The following is a 12,292-nucleotide window of genomic DNA, read 5'->3' on the forward strand; positions in this document are numbered from 1 at the left end:
TAGGATGAGATGCTAGGTAAGAGTAACATGGGCTAAATTTTCCAGGCTAATGTTTAACCAAATTCAGTTTTATTCAGTATTACACAGAATTTACTTCAAATTCAAAATGTTAGTAAAAATGGGGGAGTGAACACCTACAGAAGTTAATTGAGACAGTTACATTAATAGTTCAAACAATCACATTAGCTGTCAAACTCTGTACAGGGTAGGTTTAAGCAACAAAAGTAGAGGCCATAGAAAATCTTGGGTCAGTCTTTTGATTTACAGCTTTGACAGCTTAAACAGATTCAGGCCAGCGGAAAGACAAGAGGCTCCAGAGGCATAGCGGATTTCTTTCAGCATACCACACCATTCTTTCTTCTCATCATCGTATCTGCAGAGATAAAAGATGGGTAACCATGGTAGATCTTCAAGAAAGACAGTGTTCTCCTGAGTTCCTTTCAGCCCTTTCTTCAGAAAAGGATATTTCATATTTAATAGTACATATACTCCAAGAAATTTGGAATTTCTGCTCCATTGTTCTGGTTTATGGTAGCAGAGATAAGTGGGAAGCAAATTACTGACATAAAGTGGAATTACATATCTCAGGTAGGCCACTTCCTGAAGAAGGAAGGGTTGAGCTCAAGATAGGGCTGCCCTTGTGGGGCAGTATCTTCTGTAATATGCTGCGATAGCCTAAGCATTTGTGTTTTGGAGATATCCTCAAACCTTTTCTGCTCTCCTAAAAGTAGCCACACCTGCTTGAAACACTCACAAAGTTTACAGTCACTGGGTTCATCCCAGTTTTCTTACAGCTTCCTTCCAAAAGATTCAAGTAAACAGACTGAAGAGCAGGGCCATTAAAAGCAAAGTGGGAGGCTATCTGATTAATTTACTGTATACAGTAGGACCCACTTATCCATAGGATTAGTATCAACTGATTCACTTATCCACGGTCTGAAAATATTAAAAGAAAACCAGAAAAAACTATTTTTACATATATTACCAGAACCAGCTGATAAAGGGAGCCAGAGACTGTACTATGAATACTTGTTAGTGAAGAATACATAGCATGGTCTTTGGTTTTTTTCCTTCCTTTTACCATGCTCTCTCTTCCATTACCACTCATCCTCTTGGTCAGGAAATTTCTTGAAACAGTTTTGAAACCATTGATTTGTATCATGACTCCCTTCTATATTGACCAATGCAGGATCCCTCATATAAAAAACAATTTATAGTACTAACTTTTATTCTCTACAGCATTTCATTGATTCAAAGCAAGAGTGAGTAATCTCCAGAGGTCTTGGGATCACACTTTTTTCTTTTGCAATCTTTTTTTTTCTTACAAAAGTATGTTTTTTTAACATGAAGCACCCCTTAAGCCCTCTAGTGGCCAAAAATATAGACACTGTAATTTAAAAATCTTTGCTAGTACATATGAGGGTTCCATGGATTGGAGGGGGGGCATTTAAACAAGATCAAATTATGCTACACTCATCCTGAGGGCACAAAGGAACCTTGTGACCTGCAGAATATTTTTTAAAAAATTAATTTTGGGCTTGCATGAGAGGGTCCTGAAAGGCTCCATGAGATCCATCTCGCATGATTTAATGACTCAGTTCACTAAGGTCTGCCTCTCAAAATGTTCAGTAGTTCCTGCCTCTAGTTCTTCCTCTAAACATGTTCTGTTCCTGAGACAGTTTCAACTACTACTACTACTGGCACAGTTCAAGTTATTTTCCCAACATATTACGTATTTCAAAGGGCAGTTCCCATTTCTGATATTAACCTGGCATAACCTTCTGTGCAAACATCATCAGTCTACGAGGTCCTGGCCAAGACCTGCCCCTGCAGTCCAGACCACTCCAGGTTGAGAATTCAATAGGAGAGCACATGTGGAGCAAAGGCCTTGGAACTCCAACGCAGGCAGTCATTCGGCCTACTTCTGAATGGTTATCCCTCATCTGAATCTATACATTTTGCTGCTTTTCATTAATCCAGTCACAATATGAGAATAATCCCAAAAGAAAACTATTCTAAAGGGGGCAAAATGTGGGTTGAGATAGTAATACGAAAATAGTTAATAAAAGTGGAATCTGTATTCAGTTAATGTACAAAAAAAAAGCTAGACATTTTATGTTGCAGGCAACCTCGTGTAGGATTAATATTAAAAAATTTTAGTCCCGTGTCAGCAAAAAGTGTAATGTGAAAACAACTTACTTCCAGATATCATTAACCTCATTTGGTGCAAATTCCTTTGATTCGAGTTGAACCATAGCAAAACCACCAATCGCGTACAATGAGCCAGACAGGGCCACTAAACTGATGGAGCTTCTCTCCTGTGGAAATTCTGGAAAAACTTCCCATCTGTAATTCACCAAACACCACTGTCAGGTTTTAAAATGTGGGTAAAATAATACATACTAAAATACAAGAGGTTGTACCTTGTTTTCGCTCCACAAAATATTACGTCTGTGAACATAAGTCAGGCTTGGAATGAGGTGAAAATGAATATCACATTGTGAGAGTTTTATGCTCAAGAGGCTGGTGTCAATTCCTCCGCCCCTCTGTAGCCCATCCACTCTTCCCCAAAATATGCTCCAAAGGGTTGAGAGATGTGCCAAAGCAAATCTGATGTCATGGGGGCTGAAGGAAGGGAGAACTCCTGCTCACTGAATTGTTTTCTTATCATAGCGTGGGAATTAGATACATAAGAACATATGATGAATGTCAGAGGGGGAAGGCAAATAGAAATATGTGGGGAATGTATATGGATTCCTGTTGAATCAGAATTAGAGATGAGGTTGTTCATATTTGTAAACAAATATTTATTTTATTTATTTTTTAATTTATTTTATTTATATCCCGCCTATCTGGTCGGTTAATATGAATTTCCCCATCCCAGCTGGACCTAATGAGGGTCCCGCCCCCAGGACCAGACCATCCACTCACACATCCTAGCGCCATGAAGGTCCCACACTTTCCATCAATGGCGCCAGGAGCAACTCCAGGCAGGGGGCAGGAGGACGTGTTCTTCCCACATGGCTGCTGAATGGCCAGCCAGGCAAGGAAACGGCGAAGCTCCTGGCACCATTGGCGGGAAGAGGGAGACCTTTGCGGTGCCAGGAATCTGAGTGGATGGTCCAGCTGGGATGGGGATATTCGTATTCATTGGTATCTCAGATGTTATTATGTTCATGATTCTGCACGTGGTTCCCAGTGTTGGAACTTGTGCACCCAATATTTGGTGCTGCACGCAGTTCCCAATAGCAATAGCTAACTGTTTAGTGAAAGAGTAAGGGAGGCTATATCCAGATGCTCCTTCAGCCCCAAGAGATTCAGACTCCTATTCTTCCATACAGGTGGTCAGTGCTAGTGTCAAGATTGATAGCAGCAAACATGTGCTTGTTGCAAGGTGTTGGAAGTTCTCTGGAGGACATCTTAAGATGGGCTGCTCCTCCCCATTCACTCTGAGAGGCAGACTGAAACAACCAATCAGGTGCCCCTGAGTGGACCTCTGATCATGGGAACCCTGGTGAATATATGGAGCTTTCTTTCTTCCAGCTTTCCCAGTTCTCTTCCATGGAGAGAGTCAGTCAATGCATATTTTTTTTGCACACAGACCAAAGATTACCCATCTCCACCAAAACAATCTGTTAACACCATAGAAGGATGTATGTCTCATCTGACTATCCTCCATCCACTACAGAGAAACAAATGTGTAACTGAGTACCAACATCCTTTTTAACATGCATCAATTACAAGTGAATCTTAAGCAGGTTATAAGGCAAACAACAACATGCTTTAAAATTATACAAAAGCTCTCTTTGAAATTCTATTACTTGAAAATGTGAAAGTGCCAAAAATTAAAGTTTAGGGGCCAATGAACCATGTTAGAAGAAATCCACAGTCAATAGGCATCAAGGAACTGATCCAGCCCAACTGAGTCCATCAACACTCTTTCAGTGAAATCAACATGACCTCAAAACCGTTTAACTATGAAGCAGCATTGAGGAAGGTCAGGTAGGTTATCATGCACTGTGCTATGTTCAGAAAAGAAAGAAAGAAAGTGGGGAGTACACTAACTTGTTAGTGGTCAGATCAAGTGCTTCAACAGAGGCTGAAAGGCCATCTTCTGTAACACCACCTGCAATCACAATTTTGCCTTTATGGACGGCCACTCCAAACATAGAGCGAGCCACTTTCATGGGGGGAAGATCACGCCAGTCTCCTCTCTTGGGATTGTATATGAACACTCGGTTAGTGCATTTTCTGTGGTGGCCAAAAGAGAAACAAAACGAATAGTTTTCAGAAACCACCAACCACAATTGCAACAAAGACATTTGAATATCTTGCAACATTTCAATCTAAATGACAAAATCTTTCAGAAACATGCCCCAAAGAATAATAATCTAGCCCTCATATATTATAGAAGCACGAGATAACCTCTGGATATATGGATGGAATGTTAATCCCATGTCCTTAACCTGGAGAACAATGGATGGATTTTGGACAATATCTTAATACTTCGAAGCTCTAATGTTCTGAGAACTTCCTGGGAATGTTACCAATTCTCAGCATACTCAGAGACCTTCCACTTTAGCTTCAAAGGCCTGGCTTGAAATAAAAACATGTTGCTAACAAACATGGAAACGATTATGCTTTGGATCCAGGAGCTGCGGTCAGTGGATGGAAGCAGCCATATTAATCAGAATAATAATGTTATGAGCCAAAATTGGGCTCTGATAAGTCATTGGGCTGAGATTTTCCACCTTTTCACCTTATATATTTGGCCCAGTACAGCTGCAACAGTACATCTAAGTCATGATCATGGGTCTCCCATTCCAGTTGCTTTCTTCACTGCCACAAAATTCTCTTACTAGCATTATCTTAATTTGCAATTTACCATGGCTCCAACCTTAACCAAACTATTACAGTGGTGCCTCGCTTAACGATTTTAATTGGTTCCAAAAAATTAGTTGTTAAGTGAAAACATCACTAAGCGAAACGCAGTTTCCCATTGAAATGCATTGAAAACTGGATAATCCGTTCCAATAGGAACGAATTGCCATCCTTAAGCGAAAATTGCCATAGGAAACATCGCTAAGCAAAACATAGTCCCCAATTGAAATGCATTGAAACCAATTCAATGCATCTCAGTGGGGGGAAAAATTCAACAACAAATTAACAAAGAGTGAGAACAAAGTCAAATTTGGTTAACAAAGGGTTTATTAAATGCACTTTATGATTTCAAACATTTTAAACAGTAAATTTTATAACATTTAAAAAACAGCAAACACGAGGCTGTTTAAACCATTGTTAAGCGAAACGGGACCCAAAAATTTAATCGTTATGCAAAGCATGGTCCCAACATCGCTAAGCGAAAATTGCCCATAGGGACCATCGTTAAACTGAGCGCAAAAACGCTCTGAAAAAGTCATCGCTAAGCGAATTCATCGTTAAATGAAGCACTCGTTAAGTGAGGCACCACTGTATTGTAATTAGCATTAAATTTCTAACTAGTGAGTTAAACTAGTAAAGAAATCCAAGCCTATTACCATGACTTCCCACCTCACTCCACCCCACCCTTGCACTCAGGTACTCACTTATCATCAGTCTTTCCTCCAAGACAGTATATAGCTCCATTATGTGAAGTTGTAGCGTGGCCATACACTTTAAGGGGGAGCTTTTTGACCTCATTCCATTTGACCAATCTGAAAGAAAAAAGGACATCCATCATCCATCTTGGTATATCAGGAAATACATGACAAGCCTCAATAACAGTGTTGAAGCCGCTTACGTGGGGTCATAACATAAGACCGAATCCAGAGACTCCTCAGTTTGGAGATCTTTGCCCGCAATGACGTAGATTTTGTTCTCCGATTCTCCCAGTCCAAACAAGCATCGGGCTGATGGCAATGGAGGGAGGCCAGCCCACTCGTAAGTGATGTTATCCAACTTTTCCAGAATTCAAAATAAGAAGTGTTAACAGCAAAAGATGCACATCCCCTCCCCTCAGAAGTTATATGCATCAGAAAAACAGCAGTTCTTAATCATTCAACTGTTTTTTAAACATGAGTTGCAACCTGGAAATTAACTTATTTGGTACCATCCCATTAACTCCCACAAACAACATTTTGGTGATAACCCCGTCTGCCTCAGCTGATGGATGACGCTTGTAACTGCTAATACATCTCTGGAAATGTACTATACCACACCCTGGTAATTATCCAAATTTGCCGCTTCTTAATTGTATGGAGTTTTTGAGCTTTGAGGCTCTTTCCTGTTCAAAACGTTCTTTCTTAGCTACTTCTAGTTTAATTTTCCTCTAAAGATTCCTCTGTTTAGGCCTTGTTCTCATGGAAGTCCCCAAATTCCACACAGTGGTAAAATTGTTTTTGGACACTAATGCTTCAGATTGATTTAAGCATGGCATCTCCGTTTTTGCAAAACAGTCTGCAGTCTGTGAAAATAATGTTCCTGTTCTGGCAATCTTCTTTGATCTTGTTGACCTTCTCTAAAACACTGACAGTCACCTTAAACAAAGGAAGCCATTTGCAGTACATTGCTCAAACATTATCTCCTCCCTCCTCAGGTGTTCAAGGAAGAGAGGAGAGACTGTGATTTTCAGAAGGCGCATGAGGATTTAGATTACTGAATGTTCCTCCAGTCATAACACTCTTTCTGCATGTAGTCCTCAAGGTCTGGTTCTACATGCAGGAAAGGGACATCTGTGAACAACATATCCTGTGTTTAATGTTTTAGTTAAAAGCAGCCAGTTGGTATAGATAGGGTCCAACCAAGGTTGGATTTAGAGATGGGCATGAATTGCCAAACCAGTGGTTCATGCTGGTTCACCCTTCAGCCAAACAGGTGTTTGGTGCTTCCTGCCCTGCCTCCTCTGGTGGGCACCCACTCAGAGGTAGCACTCGGAGGAGGCAGGGCAAGGAAGCTGGGGTGCTGCCTCTGAGTGGGCACCTGCTGGGGAAGGCGGGGCTGGGAAGTGCTGAACATTTGTTCAGCTGAAAGTTTGGCACTTCGTGCTCATCTCTAAATGTATCAGTTCTAGGTAGAAAGGGGTCTCTTCCTCTCTCCTATGCTTAAAAAATTACATCTCACTCTTAATGACTTGCCCCATGGTGATAATATACAATTGCCTCTGTTTTCCCCTCTGTGGGTCAAAAAGCAGGGTTCACTTCTTATTTGAATTAACAAGTTTCATGTTACAGTTGAACTATGCTTAGTTCAAACTGGTTTGTTCAAATAAGCCAGAATCAAATCCTGATTTACAATCTCAGCTTGTTAACAAATCACTGGTTATCTATTGTCTACTGACCGGAATTTCCCAGATCTAGATGTAATGTGGAATTCTAACTGGCCTGCAAATTGAAGCTTCTGATCTTATTATAGCAACACCAAGGGAGAAAGAAGGGGAGTGTGTGTGATACCAAGACTCATTGTTACTTGTGTTTGCTGACCTAGGAGCCTACGTGTGTCCAGACTGAACACAGAGGAATTCTGTCTGCCAAGACCTAAGACTGTCCATGCGTATCTACTTCCTCTGCTGAAGTGAATGAATGAGGAAACCTTAGCAAGAGAACAAGCTGTGTGTATGTGTGTGTTTTGCAGAGACATTGACCTCATCAAAGATGGAATGTGATGTCAAACTGTACCAGGAAAAATATAACTGTGAAACAGAACATGAATGAAGATATAAAAGAATAAAGTGTTGCATTAAAAAAACCCTAAGAACTTAAGAGAAGCCATGCTACATCTAACCCCCTTTAAAGCTAAGTTGGCAAGTATCAACACACCCTGTGACAGCAAAATCCACCATTTAACTATGTACAATTTGAAACCTGTTCAGGTGTTCATTTGAACTACAAGTAGGCAAGCGGGGTTGTGATCATTAATTTTGCTTCCACTCCCTCCTCACTTTCAGTAGAAGGTCTGAAAGAATTGACCTAAGTAACTACAAACTGTATGCCAGTCAGCTTTTGGAGAGTAAATGTGCTTACTGGACAAGGCAATGGCCAGCTGCTATGTATGGGTTCTAAGACAAAGGTCTTAATTGCTTTTTATGCCAACATGTCACACAGTGCCACATTTTCTGTCACAAAACCAATACAAGGGAACTTCCATGAACTTGTACATTCCAAAGGCCAACACAATGTTCCTGGGAGCCATTTGGAAATGTACAAAAGCTTTGTTGGAGAAAAGGGAGGACATGATGGAAATTAGTTATGTTAGAACAATAGTATACAGTGTATATAATGGTGAAGTTATGGGATTCATGGTGAAATTATGGAAACAATTGTCTTTGGTTGTCTGAATACAAGGCTGAAAGAGGATAGTAAAGGACATATAATTACTGTACTGGAAACCTGAGGGGCCTGAACCAAACCTTTTACCTTCAAAACATCCACTAAGAAGTGGTACATCAGCAACTTATGGGCCCAAATCCTATTGGGATTTTACATGTGCACAAGAGGAATTGCTTAAGTTGCTGGAAAAACTGGTGAGACGCTGGATACATGCCAGGCACATGGCCTACACACACCTGAAATCTCATTGATTAGTGGTGGAATCCCAACAGGCCATTTAGTCTTATCCTTTTGCAGTAACAAAACAAGAAGAAGAAGAAGAAGAAGAAGTGAGATTTATACCTGGAAAAAGTATGACTGGAAAGGCTGTTCTTTGTTCTCCTCGTCAACATACAGTCCTCCCACTACATAGATCTGCTTTTGTTTATTGACTATGCTGGAATGATTTCTAGGAATCTGTTCTGACAATGCGACCAGATAGCATTCATTCTCCGTAGGATCATAAGCCACAGAAGCAGTATCATTGACTAGAAGAATGAAGTCTTTGACAAACATTCCATGTCTTGGAATATCATTTAGATAACCAGGAAGTAAATCTTCCTCCCCTACATCTCCATTGACCTCTCCTTTGGCTGACTTTCCTGCACTTTTGGTGGGTTCGGGCAACTTCCCAGCAAAGGCATCTTTAATAACCTTGATCTTTTTGGAAATATCTGGATTGCTTTTGAGGGTATCCTCTTTTTCCACATGCTCCTTGAAATACTTCTCATCCATCAGCCGGAAGCGGATACAGTCAAACACGTCTCCAAGAGTCTTTGTACGGTTTTCTTTATCTTTCTTGACCCATCTCATTACTGCCTCAAAAACCACTTCTTCCTTTTCGACGTTCAAGCTATCTGGTGAGATAACCGAGATGAGTTCATGGGGGGCAAGCTGCAAGAAGTCCTCTTCTTTGCAAATCTTCACAAAGTGGTCTGACACAAAATCGCGGGCAGACAGCGCTAGTCGAGGGCAGTCAAGGAGGATACCCAATCTAAGGATGGCCAAGGCGTTGCCGACCGCGAGCCTCTTCTGAAGATATGAAACACATACCGTGAAAACAGAAGGAATCTGAAAACGGCTTGCCAGGGCAAAAATATCTTGAACGTTAGAATCATTTAACTCAATGCTTGCAGAATATAGGTACTTAACAATCATATCAAGGATGACAGGATCAACGTTATCTAGGACTACTTCTTTCTTTTTCTCCTCACTCTCCTCAGATAAGAAGTACTCACGGAAATAAGGACTACAAGCTGACAAAATCAGTCTGTGACAGGGAAGAGTTTTATCCCCAGCTTTAAGGGAGCAATCGACAAACTTCTTCTCATCCAAAAGCTCCCGGAGGCCATCCTGAAGAAGAGTGGATTGATAAAGTCGAAGTTCTTCAGTAAGTTCTCTTTGGGAATTCATCGTGAAGACGACTCAGGTCAGTGGCTGAGGAAGAAAGTCCTCTTGTTAGTACCTTGTAAGTCCAGCTGAAAAAGGAAGATCAACGTGCTTCGCCTCACTTGAAGTCTCTGTAATTTAATCTTGCCTGCTAAATATAGATACAGACTTTCACAAGCTGGAATTTAGGATTGATGGTGTGGAAAGAAGAGTGGAGCTTGCAGCTGTCATGGGTTGAAAGAAGCAACTGTTTTAGTCACTAGGGAATCAGTTTTGCTCAGTTACGCACAGTGAATCATCGAGATTACTTGTAGAACATAGTTAGCACCCTGGGTTAGCAAGGAGACAGATTTAGGTCCAAAGGTAGTTGCTATGAAACAGGACATGTTACTTAATACCCTTTGGCATGATCTGAAAAGATGGAAGTCAGCAGGTGAAAGCATGATCGCCATTCACAAGAGTCACTGAAAGCCATTTAAAAGGTGACATATTGTTTCAGAGAAACCGGGCTGGTTTATACACCGACAAAAACAAATCCATATTTAATGTCTGCTTCATACACCTAAAAAGTTATTTTTGTCAGTTCCACAGTCACCCATTACACACAAGAAAAATATCCAGTGATCTAATATACAAATGTAAGGGTATATGTTCAATAGTAGGGAAGAGAAGAAAAGGGACTTTGTGTACACAACCATCAAAACAAACAAACAAATGAAGATTGATTCCAGAAATTTCAATATGGTTCACTGATTCACATGGGCAAAAGATGTAAGCTAAATATAAATACTCAGCCAGGCTGCATCTGTTTTGTTGCATCGAAGAACTGAAACTGAACAGGAATTGTAAAGAAGTTTTGTAGGGAGTAAAATAAAAATGCATTCCTTCTGCAAGCATATTAGGCGGTCCCTAAATTACAGTACATAGCCAATAACTAATTCTAATCTTCCTTTTCCACCTATACCTCAAAGATCAGCTGTTAAAGTAACAGCTGGGCAGGCAGGACATTTGACATTTTTCCATTTATAGAGCTGATACACAAGGTCTTTTCTCACTAGAAAACGTAGCAGCTGCCTCACTCAGACAGTACAAGACATTTAATTCTGTATGCAATACTGCTGGTCCACTGAATGCAATTAATGTGTTTTATAATACTTTTATTTCTATTCTTTCAGTAACCAATTTCCATAAAACCAAAGCTGAATTGGAAAGTGAACTGGATTAGTACTTCAAATGCTTCAGTGACAGCAGGTTAAGATCATAAATATTAAAACTACACATCTTTGTATTCTATATTCTGTCATCACAAAACGCTTAATGTAGCAGGTCTTGTCTAGCTGAATGCTTTACATGTCTCCAAAAGATTCATAGCAAGACTTAAAATGAATTTTAAGGAAAAAAAGGTTTAAAGGCAACAGTTTAGTGGTTTAGATATCTGGTTGCAGAGCCAGAGCCTGGGAGATTTATTCTGTTTTGCCTCTCAAGGGAAAACCCAGCCTTGGTCAACCTACACAGTCTCACAGAGAACCCAACAGAAGAAGGGGATGGTAAACCACTTTTGAGCAGTCTGTACCTAGAAAAGTCAGAATTGATTTAACAGCACATAGTTATGATTAAAAAGTATCACATTGAAGTTAACTGAAAATCTACTGAAAGTTAAAATTTATTTCAAATGCTAGGTTTTAGAATTCTCTAGCATAATGAGAAGAGAAAAGCCACGGGGTCCAAACATCTTGCAGCTTGTTCAAAACATGTAGTAGCTCAGAGTCAGATGCATCCTCTTTTGCAGGAGGGAATTCTAAACTTGCACATTCTTAACATCCGGTGCACACATGGTAACAGCAGATTGGTATTTCTGAGCAATTCTACAACCAGGTCATTTAGCACACCAGGTTGGAAAAAGAGTATACTGAAAACCAACTTATTTCCAAGTTAATATTGGTAGGATGGTGGTTTTGGAATGAAGAGACACAGAAGACAAGGCAGTTAAGGAATGGGAATGTGCATAAACATTAGTTAGCCACAGGGTCCCTTCCAGCTCTGCAGTTCTAAGATCTAAATTTCCTACCCTACTACTAAAGGTATATGAACTCTATTTTCTTAGATAGCTCAGTGGTTTAGGCCTCTGGCTACAGAATCAGAGGTTGGGAATTTGATTCCGAATGCGCTGGGCCTCCCTGACAATGGCTGGACTCAGTGATCCCTAGGGTCCCTTCCAGCTCTGCTGTTCTAAGATCACATTTACTGGACACAAGTTACAGTGGTTTGCTGCTACTGGCAAAGCGGAATCACTAGTTACAGAGCCTGTGAGCCTCAAATCCGTGGAAAGTAGTACTTAGGAAGTAAAAGGGATCAGAAAAATAAGTACTAGATATATAAAAAGGTATGAGACTGAGGTCAAAATTTATGAAACAGTAAAATTTATGAAGGCATAACTTTTCACATCTGAAAATCAGCAAGCAGGTGAATGTCATGTCCTAGTATGAATCATGAGTAAAGGAGTATACAGTATACCAGTGGAATAAGCTAAGAACAAGTAGTGCCTTGGCACTAGATAGGCC

At 40.4% G+C, this 12,292-nt stretch overlaps 1 protein-coding gene across 1 annotated transcript; it reads right to left on the reverse strand.

Annotated features, from left to right (window-relative positions):
* Positions 1–47: 47 nt before the first annotated feature.
* On the reverse strand, positions 48–11,819 carry KLHL41 (kelch like family member 41). Its single transcript, XM_020789441.3, has 6 exons — positions 8,646–11,819; positions 5,780–5,937; positions 5,586–5,693; positions 4,066–4,251; positions 2,200–2,346; positions 48–373 (listed from the first exon to the last, which is right to left on the reverse strand). Exons 1-6 carry the CDS (start codon positions 9,753–9,755, stop codon positions 262–264), a joined length of 1,821 nt encoding a protein of 606 aa, XP_020645100.3. The 5' UTR covers positions 9,756–11,819; the 3' UTR covers positions 48–261.
* Between the last annotated feature and the right edge of the window lie 473 nt (positions 11,820–12,292).

This window comes from Pogona vitticeps, chromosome 1, assembly GCF_051106095.1.
Source record: "Pogona vitticeps strain Pit_001003342236 chromosome 1, PviZW2.1, whole genome shotgun sequence".
Taxonomy (NCBI): domain Eukaryota; kingdom Metazoa; phylum Chordata; class Lepidosauria; order Squamata; family Agamidae; genus Pogona; species Pogona vitticeps.